The sequence below is a fragment of the Lissotriton helveticus genome, chromosome 5_1 (genome assembly GCF_964261635.1).
Source record: "Lissotriton helveticus chromosome 5_1, aLisHel1.1, whole genome shotgun sequence".
In the NCBI taxonomy this organism is placed as follows: domain Eukaryota; kingdom Metazoa; phylum Chordata; class Amphibia; order Caudata; family Salamandridae; genus Lissotriton; species Lissotriton helveticus.
This window is the reverse complement of record NC_136065.1, coordinates 1,717,001,258-1,717,025,309: the sequence shown is the minus strand read 5'-3', so window position 1 is coordinate 1,717,025,309 and position 24,052 is coordinate 1,717,001,258. Positions and strand designations below refer to the sequence as shown.

At 44.3% G+C, this 24,052-nt stretch overlaps 1 protein-coding gene across 1 annotated transcript in view; it reads right to left on the bottom strand.

Annotated features, from left to right (window-relative positions):
- LOC144755767 (uncharacterized) overlaps window positions 1-24,052 on the bottom strand; it is a 169,540-nt gene that overhangs the window by 121,383 nt on the left and 24,105 nt on the right. Inside the window, exon 2 of the mRNA XM_078644987.1 lies at window positions 13,057-13,162. Within this exon, the coding sequence (XP_078501113.1) occupies window positions 13,057-13,162 (106 nt within the window). The remainder of the gene's footprint in view (window positions 1-13,056; window positions 13,163-24,052) is intronic.

The window sequence follows — 24,052 nt, the reverse complement described above, 5'->3', positions numbered from 1 at the left end:
CCTGCACAAGAAGCCCTCAGCAGACCGACGGACCTCAGGAACTACCGGCCAATCTCCCTCCTCCCTTCTGCAGCTTAAGTCGCAGAGAGGACCATTAACGCAGAACTGTCAAGATTCATCGAAGACAATGCCATCCTCGACCCCTCCCAATCCAGATTCCGAATCAACCACAGCACCGAGACTGTCCTAGTCGCCGCCAGTGACGACATCCGCACCACCCTTGACCAAGGGCACACCGCGGCCCTGATACTACTGGACCTTTCAACAGCCTTTGACACTGTATCCCACCGCACACTCACAGTCAGTCTACACAATGCCGGCACACAAGGCTCCGCCCTCAACTGGATCAAATCATTCCTCACCGGCAGAAGCCAAAGGATCAGACTGCCACTCTTCCTCTCCCAACCCACTGAAATCAACTGAGGAGTCCCACAGGGATCATCACTCAGCCCAACCCTTTTCAACGCCACCATTGTCTGACGGCACGGCCTCAACATAGTCTCCTACATGGACGACACCCAGCTCATCCTCTCACTCACCAAGGACCCCACCACCACCAGTCTCAACTTCCATGAAGGAATGCAGGAAGTCGCAGCCTGGATTAACAACAGTTGTCTAAAATTCAACTCAGAGAAGACAGAAGTCCTATTCATTGGAACCACCCCTTCGGTTTGGCACAACACCTGGTGGCCCACCACCCTCGGCAGCCCCCGACCCCCACAGACCACTCCAAGAACCTCGGCATCGTACTTGACTCCTCTCTCTCCATGAATCGTTAGGTCAAGGCCTTGACCTACAGCTGTTTCAACACCCTCTGCATCCTCTGTAAGACATTCAAATGGATCCCCCTCGAGGCAAACAAGACAGTCACCCATGCACCCATTACCAGCAGGCTGGACTAGGGGAACGCCCTCTACGCCGGCATTAACAAGTCCCTACTCCGCAAGCTCCAGACAATACAAAACACCGCCGCCAGACTCGTTCTCGGGGTCCCTCGACGCAAACGCATCAGCCAACACCTACGCAAGCTCCATTGGCTCCCCGTCGAAAAAAGAGTCACCTTCAAGATACTCACCTACGCCTACAAATGCCTACACAACACCGGACCCTAATACCTCAATGACAGAATCTCCCTGTCCGTGCCCAAACGCAACCTCCGCTCCACCAACCTCCTCCACGCCAAAATCCTTCTACTACATCGCGGCCAAGGCCTGGAACTAGCTCCCCATCGACATCAGATGTGCCCCCCTCCCTGAATACCTTCAGTAAGGCGCTGAAGACCTGGCTCTTCGAAAGATGTGAAGCTGCTTAACCCCCCCCCCCCACTCCTCAACGCCTTGAGACCCTCACGGGTGAGTAGTGCGCTTATAATTACCCTGATTGATTGATTGAATGTAGATGGTTATTCTTTCTTAGGGCAAGGAGTGCATATCCCAGCTTACTGGGCAACAGTTCTTCAGGCAATTAGTAGATATCTGATTGCCCTACATAATATTATAAGCATGGTGCTTATAATACAAAACTGAATCTGCTGGGATAGGAAATAGCTATGTTCCAGTGCTGTTTTTCTGGCCACTCACATAATCCAAGATTATTGTTGGGAGTGGCAACCCATTAAGCCTTAACGAGCAACAATATTCACCTCTTGCATCTGCATCTAGATTATGAACTGGTGGGGCACGGCTGATAGCACTGTGCAGTGAGGATGAGGCATCTACATCCCCAAACATGTATAGAGAAGCATACATCCGGGTTAGCATAGGAACTGGCACAGACCAGTGTCAAGCTGTTGCCACTCACCTGGTCAACCAGATAATTTACCCACTTACCTATATGAGAGAGCCAGACACTGAACAAAATGCCGCAATGAAGCTGGGGTGTGGAGGAGTTCCCGGGCCTGACCAGCAGTTGCAACTGTCAGGACCACAGACAGCTGGGCGTCAGATGCTAACTGACAAAGTGACAATAACGAGATTCAGTGCACAAACGGACGCAAACAGACAGCACTGATGCCCATGTCTATCTGTGTATGTGTGGCATAGTAATAAGTTGATCAAAGGCCAGGCAAAGAAAGTATGAGGCAAGGAAGTTAAAGTAAGTGACACTTAATAAGACCAACATGAAGCCCTGTGCAGGGAGTAATTGAATATACTCAGAGGAGCCATGACTATGACATCGTTTGATAAGCCTGCAAACTGACTTTTGACATCAGATTCTCAGTCTACAGTGGTGACAAAGACCAAGACACTCCGAACTTGGCCAGATCGTCTCAACCAGAAACCCAAATGGATTAAAATATCAAGACCATACTGAGTTATAGGAGAAACATCCTGTTAGAAATGGGGTCTCTAGTTGGCAATGGCTGGCGCCAACATCCAAACAGGGACACTTCTTTCCAAGTCAGGGCAAGTGGGCTACCCCTTTTGAGAATCCCTGCTCAACCCTGTGGTAAAGTAGCACGAGCAGTTAGGCCTATGTCAGGGACAGTGTGTGAAGCATTTATGACCATGTACAACAAGGCAGTAACGACACCACAAAAGGACACAACTCAGGTTGGTATAGAAAAATAATATCTTCATCTAACAGTTAAACTGAAAGCTCTGAAAGCGTTTCAACGAACTACAATGCACGCAAACTAGTAGGGACTCAAAAAAAGGCAATAACGTATTCACCAGAACGTGACAATGGCTGAGTTCAAGGCCGGGGCCTACACGACCCGGTGCGCACCAGGTACCTGCTGTTGAAAGGGGACACAGCACGCAGCTTCTCGAAGAAGCAGAGACGATGACAGGCAGACTCCCAGTGCCCACAAGACTGGGCTGCAGAGGTCCGCAGCGTGCACCCACACTGATTCGGGCACTTGGGGACAGACGGGCTCTCAGCTTCAGCAGCACGCGGCTGTGGCGGCCCGGGATGATGGTGGTGATGACTCTCGTCTTGAAGCTCCGTGGTGGGCTCACAGCGGCAGCAGCTCTCTTAGTTGCGGCGGCCCGCAGGACGATAGCGACAATCCTCAACAAGGGTGAACAAGATGCGGGCACTCAGCGGCAGTAGCTCTCCGTTAGCTGCGACGGCCCACAGGAAAAATTACAATGAGGCAAAGTTAGCAGAGATGTGGGCACTCAGCGGCAGCAGCTCTCCATTAGCTGCGACAGCCCATAGGACGAATCACGATGATGCAAAATTGGCAAAGGTGTGGGTAGTCAGCTGCAGCAGCTCTCTCTTAGCTGCGGCGGCCCACAGGACGAATAACGATGATGCAAAGTTGGCAAAGGTGCGGGCACTCAGCGGCAGCAGCTCTCTCTTAGCTGTGGCGGCCCACAGGACGAAGGGTGATGCAAAGTTGGCAAAGGTGCGGGCACTCAGCGGCGGAAGCTCTCTCTGAGCTGCAGCAGTCCACTCAGGTTCAGCGAAGGTTTCAAAGGTTCAGATTCAGGCAAAGGAGCCCAGTCTTGTGGTCACTGGGCGTCCGCCTGTCATCGTTCTCCGCTTCTTCGAGAAGCTGCGTGCTGTGTCCCCTTTCAATGGCAGGTACCTGGTGCGCAATGGGTCGCGTAGGACCCAGCCTTGAAAGCAGTCATTGTCACGTTCTGGTGAATACGTTATTGCCTTTTTTTGAGTCCCCACTAGTTTACATGCATTGTAGCTTGTTGAAACTCTTTGAGAGTTTTGAGTTATACTGTTAGATAAAGATATTATTTTTCTATACCGACCTGAGTTGTGTCCTCTTGTGGTGTCGTTACTGGCTAGTTTTTTTTTTTTTTTATTCTTTTATCCTCATTTTGCGCGTGAAGTGTGTAAGGAGTTTACGGGAGGCCGTGCCTTCCAAGATTGTGCCTGCACTCTCTCAGCAATACTATTCCGGCAACGGAGAGTTTCCCTTTATTGGAGTTGGGTCGAAGCTTGGCTCTCCTGCATCCTTCAATCAATAATTCTTTGTAACAGGGGGGGAGAGCTAACCTTCCTGGCCACTCGGCGGGAATGATTCCCGTCTGAATTATTGTCACGGCTTTAATCGTTGGATTTGTTTAAATTAATCAAGTTCCTACATTACCTTATGTAATGAGTGCCTGGTAATTTTCCCAGATTTCCCAAAAAATAGATTTCTTACTGGGCTTTCCTTTCCTATCCATTTTATGTGTTTTTATTATAGAATTTAGCAAGTCACTATGTGTCGGTGCTACTGGTTTAACCCAGTTTAGGCATATCTCCCTTCTTGCAAGTAGTATTAATACAAACAACAAATGTTCCTGTTTTTTTGTTAGCTTCTCTTTCCTTAAACCCACCTTGGTGTCAATCCCAAAAATAATAAGAGTTGTACTTACTTCTAGATGTTTTCCCATTACCCGGCATAACGTCTTACCAACTTCCTGCCAAAAGGAGTCAAGTAGGGGGCAGGTTTGGAACATGTGCAGGGCATTCGCTTTTTCTTGCCCGCATTTAGGGCAGGATTTTACGCTGGCTCCTTTGAATTTTGATAGTCTTTTAGGGGTCCAGTGTGCCCTGTGTATTGTGAATAAATGATTTCTCTTCAGGCGGGCTGGTTTGATGGTTGACCAGCATTTTTCTAGTGACCTCTGCCATAAATTTTGGAGGTCCAGCTCTGTTATGTCTTTCCTCCAGACTGACTCTGGGATCGAGAAATTCTCTTCTCCTGCAGTGATTAGAGCCCAGTACCATGTTGATATTTCCTTCTTTATTGGAGTGGTCTTCGTCATTTCATTCTCCAGGTCTATTCTTCCCGTTTTTTTATCCTTTAGTGAACTTGCCCAGCTTGTAAGTTGATAATATTTAAATTTTGACACCGATGAATTGGTGATTTCTACTAGGTATTCCCAGGATTCTATTGAGTTCTCTGTCATCAGCTGGCCCCATTCGTTGATTCCGGCCGTCTTTAGTGGCAATGCCAGAGAATCTTTTAGGCATTCTGGTGTGCCTGGGGAATCCCATATGGGAGCCATGGAGCTGTAGTAAGAAATGTTCAAAGTACTTCTGACTTGATACCATAGTTTAGCTGCCCCAATTAGGATATTTAATTTTATTTTTTTAAAGAATTTCGGGTGTCCAAATTTAAATAAAAAATAGTCAGTTTTGTTTGTCAATGTTTGAAGGAATTCAGGATAAAACTCGTATTTTTTTAATAGGGGTCTCACGTTTTTAAATTGGAAAGCCCTGTAGTATTCGACGAGATGTGGGCTGGCTATTCCACCTTGTTCTTTTTTCCTCCTTATTTTATTCCAAGCAATCCTTGACCCTTTAGATGCCCATATAAAACTCACAATTTCTCGCTGGATCTTCTTCAGAGAATCTCTTTTAAATTCCAGTGGGATGACATTAAAGAGATATGTAAATTTGGGGAGTATGGACATTTTTATCATGTTTGATCTTCCCAGGAAGCTTAGTGGTAATCCATCCCATACTTTGAGGAGTTTTTTGGTCTCAAGTGCAATCCTATTAAGGTTTAGCTGGGGCACTTTTTCTAGATCCCTTACCAGCGTTATACCCAGGTATTTTATTTTGTCTTTGGAGTACGGGATATTCTGATGCATGTTCCAACTCATGGATTCAGTTTTAGCTTCATTGGTTAAGTACCCAGATACTTTGCCAAATTCCGCAATTGTCTTATCTATAGCTGCGGAGGAAATTAGGAAGTTATCAGTAAAGATCATTAGGTCGTCCGCATATAACGCCACCTTTTTAGCCCAGTCGCGATATTTGAAGAGAGTTATTAAATCATTATTTCTTAGAGTATTTGATAGTGGCTCGATGTAGAGGTTGAATAGTAACGGTGACAGGGGGCACCCTTGCCTCGTTCCTCTTTGTATATCGATATTATTAGTGAGGCTCCCATTGATTAGAATCTTTGCTCTTGGTTTTTTATAGGTCTCAGACACCAGATGACTAAAGCACTGCCCAAGATTGTATTTGGTGATGGCTTTATTTAGAAAAGACCAATTGACTCTGTCGAATGCTTTAGCCGCATCAAACGTAATTATGGTTAGGGGGATCATTTCACAGGTCGCTACATCTATCGCGGCAAAGAGCTCATGAGTTATTTCATATATTTGTCTTCCCTTTATGAATCCCTTTTGGTCCGAGTGGATCAGCTTTGGCATTACAAGGGCGAGTCTCCTTGCTATGATCTGCATAAAGATTTTATAATCGCAGTTCAACAGCGAGATGGGTCTGTATGACTCACAGATTGCAGGGTTTTTCCCTGGTTTTAAAATGATGCTGATGGTTGCGTCATTCCAGGAGTCTGGGATTTTACCCTGTTCCTTGTATATTGTGTTTAAGAGTCTTGTTATCGGTGGGGCCAAGATCTCTCTCAAGGCGGAGTAGAGTTCGTTTGGTAGGGCATCAGGACCGGCAGCCTTCCCTCTTTTCAGATTTTTTAGTGTCGTTTTCACTTCTTCAGTCGTTATTTCCGCATTTAGCTCCTCTTTCTCTTCTTCCGATAGTTTGGGTAGAAGTAAGGGGTCTAAGTACTTTCCAGTTTGTTCTTTTGATGGGAAGGAGTCTTCCTTATATAGGTGGAAAGAAGAAGTTTTCGAATTCCTGCTTGATTACCAACTCTTCAGAAGTTAAGCCGTTTTGATTGTTCTGCTGTATGCTAGCTATTTTATTTCTGGTTTGATCGGTTTTTGTTTCCCAGGCCAGCAATTTTCCGCATCCCTCCCCATACTCATGATTAGCGAGTTAGCTGGCTTCCCACTTCATCTTAACTCTTTTTTCTAGGTAATCCGCCAGTTTTTCTCTTAATTCCCTCCTTTCTTCTTCCATGGTATCTTTTTTACCTTTATCATTTTCTGCCATTATCTGTGCATCAATTAAGTTTATACTTTTTTCCATATCTCTAATCTCGTGTTTGGCGAGTTTTGTTCTATGAGCTCACATGCTAATTAGTTTTCCTCTAATAACTGCTTTATATGTGTCCCAAGTAATTTGGTCTGATGTCCCTTCTCGATTGTCCTCAAAGAAATTTGATGAGGTTTTACCTAGCTCTTCCCGTAACTTAGGATCTAGTAATAAAGTGCGGTCAACTGTCCATCTGGGTTGTGTTTTATTTCTTGTGGTTTGTAGAGTGAGTTGCACTGCCGAGTGGTCAGATAGATGTGCTGGTATATGGTCTATATCTTTAATGTTGCTATACAGGCTTTTGCTTATCAGAAAGTAATCGATTCTGGATCTGTGTCCTAGTTTTTTATTATGAAGAGTAAAGGGAAACCTTTTGTTGCCTTTCTCCTTCCACATATCTATCAACCTATCTTTTTTGTAAATCCCTAGCCATTCACTCATCTTAGGTAAATTAGCTTGTCTTCCTGGGGGGGGGTCTATCTAGTTTTGGATCCAGCATGATGTTATAATCACCCCCTAGTATTATCGGATCAGTTGTTGTTAATAACTCTGTGTATAGCCTTTGGAGGGGGATTGAGTCGTCGGTATTTGGTCCATAGTATCCTGCTATGATAAAGATGTTATCGTGTATTCTTACCTTAACTAAAGCCAATCTGCCTTTGCTATCCACTATCTTTTGCTCGACTTTTGCATTGAGTGATTTTTTAAAAAGAATTGCAATGCCCTTGACATTGCAGTCTTGGTTGGTGCACACGTAGGTGTCCACCCAACTAAGGTTTTTCACTATTTGCTCCCACTCTGCCTTCAAGAGGTGTGTTTCTTGAAGTATGATCACTTCGTTATCCACTTCCTTTAGGTATTCGAGTATCCTTCTCCGTCTACTGTTTGTTCTGAGCCCATTTACGTTCCATGAGAGAATTTTAAATTCTTTAGTTGTTGCCATCACACATTTCTTTGTAGGAACTTAAGCTTGTTTCATTTTTACAATCCCTATAAACTCCTTCTATTTTTGATGCTGAGGACATTTTTTCAGTTTTTTCCCTAGTTTGCTTACCGTGAGGTGCCACAGAAGTCCTTAGGGTTCAGTCCCTTTGAGCTGCTCTATGGTCACCCGGTACGAGGGCCTCTGAGTCTGGTCATGGAAGGCTGGGAGCTATCTCCCAGAAAACCTGACCAGAATGTGTTTAGTTACATGCTGGCCATCAGAAACTAGACATGGCGTTTCAGGAAACTTGCTGAGGCAAACCTGGAAGCCACCCAGGAAGAGATCAAACGAAACGCTGGCCCGATCAGAAAGCCACTCTGATCGAGTTTCAGCCTGGACAAAAGGTTTGGGTCATGGCCCCAGTGGAGCTCTGTGCATTCCTGGATAGGTGGACCGGCCCCTTTGAGGTGGTGGACCGCAAGAGTCCTGTTACCTACCTGGTGGACTTGCAGTCTCCCAGGAATCCCTTGCCGGTCCTGCCTGTTAACCGACTGAAGCCCCACTTTGAGAGGTCTGATGTGGGCATGCTTCTAGCCACAGATGCTGGGATGGAGGAGGAGAGTGAGCCTCTTCCTGACCTCCTGTGTGCAGGGGAGCGAGATGGGTCAGTAGAGGGTGTGGTCCTCTCCACCACGCTGACTCCTGGGCAGCAGGGTGATTGTCGCCAACTGTTGGGACAATTCAGTGACTTGTTCTCCCTGGTGCCCAGCGTCACTGATTGGTGTGTCCCTGACGTGGACACCGGGGACAGTCCTCCCATTAAGCACAAGGCTTACCATTGACTGACCGGGTAAGGCCCTATATTAAGGATGAGGTTACCAAAATGTTTGCCCTTGGGTGATTGAGTCGTCTAGCAGCCCGTGGTCCAGCCCAGTGGTCCTGGTCCCGAAAGCTGCAGCGCCTGGTGCCACCCCAGAACTTCGATTCCGCGTGGACAATCAGGCCTCAATTCAGTCACGTAGACTGACGCGCACCCCATCCCCAGAGCAGATGAGCTCGTAGATCGGTTGGGGGCTGCCAAATACGAATATGTGACGTTAGAACGCCACATATTTCAGCGCGGTAGGTAACAATGCAGACGTTACATCGTCCACGTTGTTACCACACATGGCATTACAATGCACGTTGTTTCTATGACTTGCACTAGATGGCGCGCTGGACTTAGGATTAGTATAAATTACTATTCCTACTCCAGTTAGCGCAAGAGGCATCATTTACCTTGCCAAACACAGCCCTGCTCGGATCAAAGAGTCACCCCTCGCCATGCCCTGAATACTGATCTCTCTTTCCAGCCAGGTCTGACCCAGCTGGCCCTGCTGCTCCAAAACCAGACGGCCAATAAACATACTCACCAAGTATAGAGTTACGCTTAGGCAAGAAACTACGGCATTTTCAGAAGAGGCATTTCCAAACATGGGATATATAAACGGTCCTTACTAAAAGGTGTCTCTCAATGTCCTGAGCATAAACATATCAAACTAAAACTTCCTATCAGGTTCCTAGGGTCAGATGGGATGATAGAAGGTAATCCTTAACCAGCCCGTTCTGGCCTACGAGAACGGATCGTTTCATAATAGCGACAGTGAAAGGGAGGGTAACTCACAATTAGAATATGCTACACAGATCTAGGCATTATGGTTACCCTAATTCATACAGTCATCTTTACACAGGGAGCATTCGTGCTGTGGCACTGATCAGCAGTGGCATGGCACTCAGAGCACCTAAATCCAGCCAACATAAAGGAGAGGAAGAGACAAGAGAAAGAGGGACCCACTCCAATGATGCCAGGTCTAACACATCCTAAAGACGATAGCAACATTGTTCCTCTTGCACCCTGAATAGATTGCACAAGTGAGCACCTTGATAGAAATGCAGCTAGATTTGACATGTGATGCACCACATGTCTGATATTGAAGATGACATGTCAATGCATATGGAGAAGAATCTTGGTGTATGAGCAATAGGATCACTGATATCCTGAATTCTCCGAACACTGGAATATGGAAACTATTGGTAATATGAAACTACTTTTCATATCAGTCTACATTGCTGAGAAAGTATATGGGACACTGAATCCGCACTCAGACCAAGGAGCGCCACCAAGGCCGGACATAGCTAGAGTGCTCAGCTATAAAGATCAGAATATGGCATTAAAATTGGCACATGAAAAGAGATCTCAACTACGTTGGATCAACAATATCGCTCTTTCCAGACCTTATATTAGCGCTTCAGAAGACCAGCAGGTCATTCAGTAGCAAAACTGTAGTTTCTTAATGTGTTTTAAGCAAGGCTCTCTGTTTTTCCCTTTTTACAGAGTTCTACAGATAAATACAGACACAAAACCATTTTTTCCTGTATGTATTCATTTTTAAATGTAGATAAAAATGTAAATTATGTTTTTTGAGTGATTCTAAATTCTGTCAATCATGCGTAAAAGGCCAATAGCTGCGTAGATTGAAAGGTAAAGGGGTTGAAAAAGGTAAAGGAATTTTAGTAAAGAGCCTTAAAGAGCAGTAGATATGCACAATCTGTATGTTAACAATTGCATGTTTTCTTATAATGGCATATTTTATAATCCAAGTGTGTTGGTATCAGGCGTTCAGGCATGAGTGCATATTTATTGGTTTAATTAATGTAGAAATATACTACTGCAGCTTCATTTTTCACAAACCCCAAATTAAATATGGATTAATACAGATAGTATCAGCAAAAAATAAATACAGCTAATTACAGATGGAAATGTCAGAAATATAAATACCATAAAACCGGGAGCCCTATTTCAAGCTATGTTTTTTCCAGCATGGCTCAAGTTCATGGTGAATGGAAAGATGCATGCGATTACTAAAGTGATACTGCAGAGAATGTCACCTCTGACCCAAAACAGGGAATGGAAGGAAACAGAGAGAGCCAATTGACAATAACAACTGAACTTACTGCTCAGTTTTTTAGGTCTCACCTAGGCAGTGCTTGCACTGTTTTTTCAAGACATGCTGTATTCAGGATATGGACATAAAGCTCCGCCCACTTTCCAAACATCTTTTTAATTGGCTCCTGTAACTGCTTTTTGTAAATTGTGTCTTTTCATTGGTCAATTGGCTTGGTAGTCCCTCCTTAGTACCGCCTTTTCTCTTGTTGTAACCTCCCATGAGGACAGGCCCTGTTATAAGCGTTGTTACTCCAGCCGTTTTAATTACAGCCTCGGAGCACTATTTTTGTAATACGTTTGTCCTGCCTGCTGCCGCAGGCAAGATACGCTCTCCCGCAACGCTTATTTTTTTTAATGTATTTATCCAGCGTTGCCTGGAATCGCTGCAGTGATGGCGCCCACGCCTTTCTTTTATTAGTTGCATCAAGCCAAAGGGCTGCATAACCTTTTTTCTCTTTATTTACTTTGGTTATAATGGCGGCACCCGTGCTTTAACTTTAAACATCTTAAGCTAAAGCGTAGGTGCAGCGATTGCTGCAAAAGTAAAGAAATAGAAAAAAACCTTTTTCATATTTCTTTACTTTTGAACCAATCGTGGCACCTGCACTTTAGCTTAAGATATTTAACGCTAAAGCGAGTGTGCCGCCATTATAACTAAAGTAAATAAATAGAAAAAAATGTGCATGGCCGCCATTTGTTTCTATTTGCTTACTTTTGTTACAATCCCAGCATCCTCGCTTAGGCTGTAAACATGGAAAGCTAAAACCGGTAAAGGCTGGAGGCATCCCACACAGCATGGGATAACTTGACAGCTATGCAACCGACTCTGCCCCAGCCCTAATTCCAGAGCCCAGTCCACCTGTTCTCTCTCACCTGTATTGTGATGCATCTCACAGGTGCAGCACCGAGTATACGAGGAATGGTTCATTAATAGTAAATTATATTAATCTTTGCAGAGCTTCTTCAGGGCTGGCCAGATACACAATTTCTTTTGCAGAGGTCTTTTTCACGCGGATGTGCGCCTGTAACCTGTCCATAACTCTGCAGTCTGCTGGGGTTCCTGTAGCAAATGGAGCCTGAGACCACTATACTGGAGTGCGGGAGGGGAGAATGGTGAGAGAGAGAGGGGAAAACTGCTAGGAAACTGATTTTGAGCAATTGGATTTGTCAGTGTGACTTATGACTGCTTGTGGTTTAACTGCTGTGGCTCTGTTTTCTTGGAGATACTGTTTCCACATGAAAAGAGCAGAGATAATGCTATTCCTTTGTTCTTGTTCACATGTATGTATGATATGTGTGGGGATATGTAAATGAAACCAGAAAGTAACGGTGCAAAACTAAACAATAATTGACCACCAGTGCATAATGCAGATATGTGCGGCCAGTTTTCTAATGCGCACCCATTATGAATTAAGATGCCTCAGTATTTTGGTACTGAAAAATTATACTCCAGTGTATTATTGTTGATTCCCACTCTTACCCACAGTGTCTCTGCACCCCCGCACTCTTCCCCCAGTCTGCAGTGTGCGCAACGCTGATTCAAGGAGAGACAGTGTCACAAGGATGTTGGAAGTGACTATGATAAATGAAAGGACTAAAAAGGCCATAAGGGACCTGAATTTAGGGAAATATTGCGCAGCCACATGAATAATATGAAACACCGGTCAAGTGAGAAGAAAAAAAGTAAGTGTTCTGGGTCTCCTTTCCGCCTGACATCCAAGTAACCCATAATTATTACGATTGCGCACATTATTATCAATATAGATTAGTAGCTTTCCGCAGGAACCACTGTTTCTGTCACACATAAATTACCCTGGTTCCTAGTGAGTAGGGTGTCCCTTGTCCTTGTTTGCAAAAAAAAAAGCTGAAAACAAAAGGCAAAGGCTGTCATAATGGGACAGGAGAAGGAGTTTTGCGTAGTGGTGACACACCCAAGGTTGAGTACAAGAAGGAAGGAAGAGGGGGGCAGGATACCTCTAGGCAATTTTAAATGTGAAGGCAAAATGTAGAGTGGAGGTTATTGGCGGGGGGAAGCACTCACATGCCTGCCTCAATGAGGCAAGATAAATTTAAAGTAATAGCATAAATAATACAATGCACACCTTCTGCACATAACAGCAGTTGCTTCTCTATTCTGTCATGCACTTTGATCTTAAGTTGATCCCTGACACAGATGTCAATAACTTAAGGCTATGGTTTATCTACGACAATTTCACATGATATCCTGCCAGATGCTCCACTCGCACACCACTAGAAATAACCATAAATCACAACCAGAGATGTTTACCTGGTGGTACTGCATTCCCCATGAACTCGGGCACCGAGTTATCATAATGGCCATCTTCTAGTTCCTCTTCTTTTTTGATAACAACACAATAAAATTCATTTGGCTCCTGAAAAAAAAGATTGACAGTAAACCGAGTACTTTTTCCACTCCGTTATGGGTATTCACAATCGTTTCTTAGATTTTGCACTCAAATCTGGTTCACAATTATGAACGAACTAAGGATCTAAAATACTGAAATAAGAATAAGTTCTTACTCTTTTAAATTACACATACATTTGCTCTTAATGTACGCCATTAAAGAATATTTAGTAACCTTCACTTCACAAACTGGAGCAGTCCTAAGTACATGCAAGTCACTAAAAAGAGTAACATACTAATGATTGTTTTATTTATCCCTGTGGCTGAGTATACCGGTTAGTTTTTAAGTTAACTTTAGTACCCTTTCTTCTCATATTTACATTTTATCCCTAAATAGTTTTTATTTCTCTGCCACCTGTGAAAATGGATGTGACCGGTGGTCTTTCACACACTTTCTGCATCAGTTACAAATGGCCCGTTTTGCGTGGATACCCCCAATTCCTCGCTGAACTTTACTTCTGTTTTCTACACTTTTCCTACTGGAGCACATCTGTCTAGTGCCCAGCATATGTGCTCTGATCCCTAAAATATGTAGAATTTGGCTAATCTGTGAATGGCTTATTTAACTTTTCTATAAGGCCATAGTATGTGGTGCAGAAATACAACCACAGGGCATGAAATGTTAAATGACATCTGTAGACTAGACACCTATTGTGCCATCCACTAGTGTGATTGAGGAAATAATGGCTTCAGTCATACCACTATAGACTTACTGCTACAGTTTGAAACGTGCAGTGCAACCTTCTTTAAAAAGGTAAAACCTCTTTTAAATATTAGTAAGTCATCCCTATGTAAACCTTTTAGCCTACAAGGTAGGATGCATGGTATTTAAAATTAGGACATGTAGAAAATGAATGTTGCCATGATCCTAAAGATGCAAGATCCGAAAAGCTATTTTCAGTGTGACAGGTCTAGCTGTCCTGTGTAGAAAACCAGAATACAGACTGAAACATTAATAGTGTACCTCAGAAGCAGGACTAGATAAAAAAAATGTAACCACTATTTCAACCATTATTAAAAATACAATTCAATGGTGAAGTCATATTTTTGATAAATATTAAGGAAACGTAACTACTAGAAAGTTACCCTTTACTGGTCTGAAATTTCAGAAGACTAATTAGCGCTTACGTGTGTAAAAGGTGTAAAATGCCTCACAGGAACAAGGAATAGTCTGACCTAAATAGGCAGAGATGACTCCTCTGAATTCTATAGAATATTCAGAGTGGGGGGTTGCTTAAGCCACATGTAATACTTTGGCGCACTCAAAAAGGAGAGAAGAGGATGCCAAGACAGTTCTTTATATCCCCAGTTTAGTTACTGACAAACCCCACTTTTGTAGTACCAGATCTAGGTCTCAGGGGTTGATATGGGTTCATTTCATTCTGGATTTTTGAGTTAGACGTGGCTGGGGGAGAGGAAGGGAGATTAATACTCCTGAATCATAGTCATGATATTCACCTCTTATCAAGTTTTGATTGGAACAGATCTGCCACACCACAGCAACACAGAGTGATGATGAACTGGAATGGTATACATTACATGACACCCAGATCAAACTGCCATTAAGACTATTATCCTGGATTGTGAGAGTGCTCAATTGTTCCCATAAGAGAAAACAGTAAGATTAGAGGCGCCTTCTTGCCTACATGCACAAAACCGAAATAGAATTCCTTTAGCCACGTCTCACTGGAGGGTGTAGCCAACATTTTTTCTGCCCTGATGATGACCCAGTGCTTAAATTAGCCCTGTTTGGCCCCACAACTTTAGTAGTAAATGTTTCCCATTTTCCCTTCCACATTTACTACTACAACATACTACAACACAGAAACAAATAGGAGGCAGTAGCGTAAACTCCACATGTAGCTTTATGAATAGCATTTTGTAGTACTTTAGTAGTACAATAGTAGTACTATTAACAGTACTACAAAATGCAATTTTTGTGTATGCCCTTGAATGTGCTGTCAACTATCCACTGCAGTGACGGCTGCCTCGAAACATGGGTGGAGGGAGGAGGGATGATGGATTATAAAAAATAAATAAACGTATTGCTGCAGCCGCACACCTCTCCTCCGTCTTCTTTCATCTGCACTGGCAGCACCGGAAGCAGACTCTCCCAGTCAATCACAATAGCATCAGGATTAGTCTGTTTGGCTGCTCAGGCAGTGCCTCGGAGACTCAGCATGTTCTCCATTGGGCTGTGCAACACAGCCGGGTGGAGAACATGGTAAGTGTGCATAAATGTTTGGCTGACCAAACATTCAAGCGCACTTAGGGAGTGCAAACCACTCCTCATTGTGCTCAGCTCCAGTCCCACCTGGCTGCAGTCCTGCACAGAAAAATAAAATGATCATAACGTCTTGTTATGATCATTTTATTTTTGTTTTTGCACTGTTCAAATAGCATTGGAGCGACGCTCCTCCGCCTTGGCGGAAGAGCTGCCATTGGAGAACAGAATAAGTACGCTATCTTGGGATTGTGGTGCTCGGGGATCCACTGGTTGTAATTACAAATAGATAAGGTACTAGAATGGACAACTGACACAATGAACAAATAGTTAATACTACCTCTTTAAGGCTGGGCAAATCGCAATCACGAAAATGATGATTCACCCCAAACTGCTTCATCTTTTTGCCAAAATACCCATTGCTCTAAAGCCTTGATCATTACCCTCACATAGCTCCTTACTAAACTGATATGGGCTGGTACACCAGCTAGGGTGGAGTGTAAAACACTTACATTGCCCTTTGAAAATGGAATTCTACCGGTCCCCCACCTAAAGCTTTACTTCACGGATAAGTTGAAATGGCAATTCCTGCAGTAAGGTGGCAGCGTCATACTCCCTCAAACCTTTTACTCCCTCAAACCTGTTGTGCTGGTACCAATCGGTGGAATGGTGAGGCTTTGTTACAGTATTGGCTAGTGCTTGGAGACGCATAGCGAATGGAATAGTACTAACAAGGCCCGTTCACCACTGATACCAATACAAGAGAACTAATGGGTGCCTTTGATGCCCCAGATCAAAGCTCAGCAACAACTGCAGTGACTAGGATAACTAGTATTAAGGGTCATTTCATAGACAGACAGTTAAAATGTTTGTCACATTTTTGAGAGGTGGGCAGTGCAGCACTATTGCGTTTAATCGCCTGCCTATAATATAGTGTAAGCAACATGCTGACAGCACTTCACCTACAATTTCCGTAAAAGCCTCATCCCACCCAACCTCACATCAATAATTAGCACTCATTGTACACAGCATGTCATTTCCATTTAGAAAGGAGCCCTTTCTGCAAGGGAGGGGTGCCACAGTGTTCTAGAAGGAGCAGGGAATGGGGGGTCTGTCACAGGCCATCACAGATGAGCATACTGCTGCTGGCAGATAGTAAGAATATCCTTTAAAAGCATGAACAAGCCGTTTCATTTTGCATTCCTGCAGCGATTCTACCATACCTTTTATCGCCTTAGCCGAATAGGCATTGTTGCAAACGCTCCAATAATTTATGCTCACATGATAGGGCTGACATGCTGCACTCAGCCTGGCTGTGAGCTGGGATAGCAGTGTACTGGTGATGATATATATGATGATATATAATGAATAAGAGAAACTGTGACAGGCCTAGCTGTCCTGTGTAGAAGACCAGATTACAGATTGAAACATTAAGAGTGCACCTCAGAAATGGGACTAGATTAAAAAAAAAAACTATTTTAACCATTATTAAAAATGCAATTCAGTGGTGAAGTCCTGTTATAACAAATATTAAGAAAAATTAACTACTAGAAAGTTACCCTTTACCTGTCTGAAATTTCAGAAGACTAATCAGCATAAGACTCCACCAGCTCTTACGTGTGTAAAATATGTGAATGCCTCAGAGGAACAAAGAATAGTCTGACGCAAATAAGCAGAGATGACTCCTCTGAATTCCATAGAATAGTCAGAGTGGGGGTCGGTTAAGCCACATGTAATGCTTTGGTGCCCTCAAAAAGGAGAGAACAGGATGCCAAGGCAGTTCTTTATATCCCAGTTTGGTTACTGAAGAACCCTACTTTTGTACTACCAGACGTAGGTCTCAGGGGTTGATATAGTTACAGTTCGCTTCATTGGTGGACTGACAAATGATTTGTCTGGTTAATTCATATAAAGCCTCGCTAGCTTTTTATATGATTCCTAGAAAAGATTTGAAAACAAATGACATTATTTACACCTTTAATTTGAAATCCAAATTTGTTTGAGATCAAGCATAATTTAAAAGTACTCTAATGTATTCACAACATTTTCCAAGTCCATTAAGGTCCTTTGAATTATAGTGTTGATGGCGTGACCCACACACAGCTTATTTACAAAGATCTGAAAACTGCTATCTAACATGAGGTCATCCTTAGCTGGCTTAGCCCACCCCTACCCGCATACGTAGAGTGGTCAATATGTCCCCCTTGAACATTTAGCCAGAAGTCTGCCCTTCTGCATCAGCATCTCTGTGATCTCATTTGTACTGGAAGCATTCAAAGCAGTTTAATGAAGAATGATGGGGTAGGGAACGGCGTTACCAGGCCTTACCCATTGCACGCAGCTTAAATGTTTAAGAGGGAATGTTCCAGGGACATAAGTTAATCTAAATTATACAGATATCGTGTGGGTCCCTGGAGAGGTCTCTTAGATCCGCAACCTTTCCTACTCTCGGCACAAATTGTGCACTTTTTGGTACATTCGAGCCTCTATATTAAGTGCGCATGAGGCCTCGGGAGGGAAGCGTGCGGAAGGCATGAGGTAGCTATTGATGTGCTTCTAGAACCGCGTGGGCGGGACGTAGAAACCTCTGCTGATTTCACTCAGCAGTGCGCCACACATTTTTATTTCTTTGAAGCTGCACATTCTCACATGAAAAAACAGCTCCAGCCTGGGGAACCCCCAGAGGACAAAGAAGGGTTGTAAGGTTCACCTGATGACTCGCATCTGTGCCTCAAGGAGTGAATCTTAAGCCTGGCCATTCCCAACGTGCTGGGGAATGATGACGTCTGTGGTCCCATTACTCATAGAATACATCTGGAAATCGTAGCGCCAGGTCAAATGGCGGGTTCTCAAAGATTGTAATGGAGAGGACGATGAAAGGAAGGAAAAGAAACAAGTAACCTAATAAATAAAATAAATATAAATAATTGAATTTAAAAAAATGGGGGAGGGGTGAACGACAGGGCAGGAGCACCAGGCACAAGAGGGGGAGTGGGAGGGGCTGCAATGCCTCTTGGCATCACGGAAACCAAGAGCAAAGTACTAACGCTCCGTGCACTGCAAAAAGCAGAACAAACTTGGGGTAAAAAAGCAGTCTTCACTTTTCAAGCACACACACTCGTGCTGGTTTGTAATTAATGTGGCTGCACCGCTGCTTGCTCCCGCAAGGTGGATGCCGCCACAAGCACGAGTGCAGTGCTTCAAAACTGAAGACCGATGGCTAAAGGCCCTCTCATAGAGCACCGCATGCGCGCTGCCTAGGCGAGACCTAAAAACAGGATGAGTGGCAATGAGAGAGGGCAAATGCAACAACAGCAACCTGTTCTTGACAAGGCAAACATCAGTAAGAGTGGCAACTAGATGGCGCAAATACAAGTCATAGGCAGGGCAACAGACAGGGCAACACGGGGGGGACTAGCCATCATCCACAAAGATTACCAATCTCAAACCTGCAGAATACCTATTGTTTGAATACCTGGGTGTCGAACTCACCACTAAGGGCACCTCATCCATCAAATTCCACACCATCTACCATTCGCCTGGAGAACATACTCTCTTTCCCGAAGAACTAACAGACCTAATAGCACGGTTCTCCTTGACAGATACCAAAGACGTGTTCCTGGGTGACCTCAATATCCACTGGAACGCCCCTAAAGACTCCACTGTCCTGAACCAATCCAACCTTCTGGAAATACATAACCTCAAACAACTATGCAATAAGCCCACTCACATCAATGGTGCAACACTAGATGCGATCATTACCGACAACGAACTGGTCTCTCTGAGAGCAATTTCTCCCATTGACTGGTCCGACCACCACTTCATTCTGTTCAGGATTGACACACATGTCAGCCACCAACCTATTTGCGACGTTAAACCTAAACTCTTGACCAGAAACATAAAAAAAATCCCATTATCTGAACTTGAATCCATGATTCATCCACATCTTCAACTTCATCCCTCATCATGGACAGCTGATGACCTCACTACACACTTTAACTCTAAAATGACAGAGGTTTTAGACCAAGTAGCTCCACTCAAACTCAAACAACAGAGGCAAAACAAATCGAAACCCTAGTTTAACGTGGAGCTAAAAGATGAACGGCACCAACTCAGAAAAGCGGAAAGGGCTTGGAGGCTTAACCCCTCGACCTTACACCTAACACAAATTAGATCTGCTCGGCAGGCATATAAAAAACAAATTTTCAGTGAAAAGGCGTCCTTTTTCCGCAGCCAACTAGATCTGGCGAAAAACAGACTGAGAGAACTCTTCAGCATTGTCAAAAGCCAAAATAACGGCACCCCCTCTCAAGATATCGAAGCCACAAATGAGGGCCATGAAGAAATTACCACCTTCTTCACTAATAAAGTCTCTAAAATTGATCAATCCTTCATACAAACCGCAAACACTCCTTCCCTCTTAACCTGTCCCCCTTCTACTTCCCTTGACCACGCAGAAAGAGCTCTGTATCAGGACAATCAGACCGGCCTCCAGCTAAAAAACAATGCGCACTGGTCCGACTTTAAAGCTAATGGCTGAAATCAAGGTCTTCAAGATCATTTCTAATCTAAAACCTTCCTCCCACACCATGGACCCCCTCCCTTCCACAATCATAAAAGAACACAACCACACCATTTCCCCTTTCTGGACAAAACTAATCAACGCCTCTCTCACCTCAGGCTGTGTCTCAGACTCCCTTCAACTAGGACAAATCACGCCCATTCTCAAGAAACCAGGGGCCGACCCTAAAGATCTGAACAACCTCAGACCTATCTCAAACCTCCCATTCCTTGCAAAAACATTGGAGTCATGTGTTCTCCACCAACTCAATAAACACATTTATGAGTTCAGCCTCCTCGACACCTTTCAATCGGGATTCAGGAAAGGCTGTAGCACTGAAACAGCCATACACAACGTCTCGGACGACAATCGCAAAGCCTTAGATGATGGTGATGCCTGCCTACTCATCCTTATTGACCTATCTGCGGCATTCGACACAGTTAATCATCCAGCTCTTCTTGAGACCTTGTCGAAGCGCTCCGGCATAAATGGTTCTGTACTAAAATGGTTCACCTCTTTCCTCCAGCATCTCTCGCAGCAAATTAAAATCAACTCCTGTCTCTCGAAGCCAACAAAAGTCACACTTGGGGTACCACAAGGCTCGATCCTCTCCCGTCCCTCTTCAATCTCTTCATGGAGCCCCTCACAATCATCTTGAAAAAAGCTGGATAAAGTTACCACCTTTACGCGGATGACACCCCAATCTATTTCAAAATCAATTCCCCCGATGACATCCAACACCTCAATACCACTCTAACGGAGATCCAAACTTGGTTCAATGTCAATCACTTAAAGCTCAAACCAGATAAAACGAAACTGATCCTATTCTCTCCAAAAAGCAACCATCGTCCTATCCAAGAGTGGCTCAAGAATCTGATTGCACTAAACTGCCCCCTCGTTCTATCCGACTCAGTTAAGTCTCTAGGAATCACCCTTGACAAGAACCTATCAATGGAGGCCCACACCAAAACTCTGCAAAAAGTGCTCTTTTCTCTCTTAAACACCTCAAGAAATTGAAACCTTTTATTCCCCATGATGAGCTCAAGACAGTAGTTCAATCCCTGGTTCTCTCTAAAATTGACTACGGGAACGCCATCCTTACAGGGACTCCTAAAGCTCACCTAGCCCCTCTAAGGGCAGTGCTGAACATGGCCGCTCGACTTGCATCTGGAGTAAAAAGATTTGAACACATCACTCCAGCTCTCAACGCCCTGTAATGGCTTCCCATGGAAGGGAGATGTATTTACAAGCTGGCCTGCATCACACACAAAACCCTCCACTCTCCAGCCCCCAAGTACCTGAACAACAAACTGATTAGAGCAGGTCAAGCCACATCACTGAGAAGCTCCAACACACTCCTTCTCATTCCGCCAAAAATGAAAAAGAAAACCACTTAATACCGATCGTTTTCTGGCAACGCTCCCAGGATATGGAACACTCTCCCGGGAGTCCTCAGATGCAACCCCTCCTTCTCCTGTTTTAAAAGGGACCTCAAACTCCATCTCCTTAAGAAATACTTTCATGAACAACGTCTACTAACCTAGACCTCAATACTCCAAGTTCACTCCCATTCAAGGATTGTTGATGAATTGTTGAGGATGCTAATCACCTTGTTTTTCTTTTTTTTCTCCCCCTCCCTTGCACAGTTATTTATTGTTCATGCTGTATTCTTTATCTGTGGTTTGCTTACTTACTGTCAGCCTCCTAGGTAATGTAAGGCCCTTCTGTTTTTCACAATGTGTATGTGAAGCGCTCTGATGCCTACGGGTCTAGCTAGCGCTATACAAAACTTTTAAAATAAATGTCAGTAAGAGACACAGAATCATCTAATAATGCTGTAAGCCTTATTTAAATGCAAACTAGAGTTTCAAGACTAGTCTGACATGTATTCCCAATTGATGTGTGCAAAATGAATTGCAGGGCAGTACAATGCAACGAGGCCTTGCTAAAAGCAAAATGGAATATCACTGAAAAAATCAAATACTGAAACATGGCTTTGTCAAGCAAAGTAGTAGTACACTGGTTTCAGATTAATTTTAAGTGGTAAAGGGAGGCCCAGTGAAAGTTCGTGAAATCAGTATCAGAAAATCAACTTACAGGAGGAGATAATGTTAAGGAATACGTGAAGATATTCTTCATTTGCATAACAAACATATTGCTTCTTTTGTTCTGGCCTTGTTCAAGCCTTGTTTCCTTTGGTTTACCTTCTACATCACTGTGAGCGGCCTCAATCACCTTTAAGTATCTACAGGCATCAACACTGCATGTCATTGGCTAGGGCAAACATCGTGTTACCTAACTCTTTTTTGCTAGTGGCCAAATGTATGCTTCAAACGTCAAGTCCCAGAAGGCAGCATCTTCAGTTTATTAATGGCATGGAGAACGTTGCAGCACAGCAGTCCCTTGTCAGGATCATCTTCGACAGTGGAGCAGACTTACAGCGAGTTTATGCCATGTTATCATTGACAGGCTGGAGTGACAGAGAAATAGCTGGTCACAGGCCAGGGACATCTATATAAGACAAGTGAAGTGTATGTTAGTTACTGGACATATTTGTTTCAGAAAGGATGGTAGAACTGTCTCAGATTCTTTGGCATGTCTCCGAAAGTTTAGTAGAGCCAGGCAGTTAGCCATATCAGGACCACATGTGAAAAGCCAGTTGGGTTGGAGAGTCAGTCTAGCATCAGAATGGACAACAGAGTTGGGACAAAGTCAATAATGCCCCATGGGTGCTCATAACGGACTTACTCCAACCCAGCATTGCTGCATCAGATAATGAAAACTAAAAAAAACATGAAAACACATAACAGGCATATTTGTACCTCTCCCCTAGATGCTGGATCTGCACCTGTCCAGAGCAATGATCAGCGGCTCCCTACAGGTAAGTGCAGTTCCACAGCTTGCTGAAGTGTCGAGGACCATGGTGGAGACACTGTAAAGGCTGCGCACAACAACGCCAGTGTCCTGAAAATATATGTCCTCCCTCCCGATCCCTGGCCTCTAGAACCCTCACATACAGCTCTGGTGATAGGGAAGGGCATCAAGCACTCTCCAGATACACGTGGGTAACTGTGACAGTCAGGTTCAAAAGTGGCCTTCGTGGTGGGAGGATGGGGCGATCGATGTGTCAGCCTCTCCGAGTTGAATGTACAAGTGTAGCCCGCTGCAAACCTCCTGCACTGATGGAAAGCCCTGAAGTGGCACCCTCGGACTGTCCCAGCTGGAGTACAGGGGCATATCACTCAGAGACTGCTCACCCTCATGAGGTACACCACAGATGTGAAGTTCCCCAGATTGGGGCGGCCCTCTTCTTCCTGAAATTAAATCATGACTGGCACCGCACTATCGCCACTCACTGGGTTAGGAGACACCAGCTGGGAATCACCCACTGCTGGTAGTGGTATATTGGATTGATCCCTGCATTTTCGTTATGAGTGATTGCGGCACAAGGAGGAACAGCTCCAACGCTGTAGGACTACAGAAACTTTGCTGTACAGATAATAGTGGGCTGCTAAGTGACATCTTACCCGTGCACCCAACTGACCTCAAGTATTGGTGGATGATGGACTTACTAACCAGGAAGACTGTACTGGTTGCACCTCTCACCCCATAAGGGCGCTCTATCAGCGCACCGTGATGGCACAATAACACCGGGGTACCATGCAGAATGGGGCTAATGCTGCCCTGTGACCCCGAATCCAGTGGCTGAGTGCTAGGGAGAAGTCGACAGTTAGGAATACATACAAAGGAGGCGCCTACATAGAAGCTGGCCTTGCTTGCCTACCTCGCCCAATTAGTTAACCTGGAGGGTCACATGACCACCATGGAGAAGGGCACAGAATGGGGCCAGGAACTATGGTTAGTGAGGAAAAATATAGTTGATATGGAAGACTGTAGCAGAAGTAACAATTTCTGCTTTTTAGGGTAATAGAGGAGACGGAGGTGACTAACATAGAAGAATTCCTCACAACATTTCTGCCTGCCTGGACTGGTATCACCTTCACTCCCTTGCTCGAGTTCTAATGTGCACATTGGGACATTTCCAGGATGGATGGCCACAGGGTATGACTCGC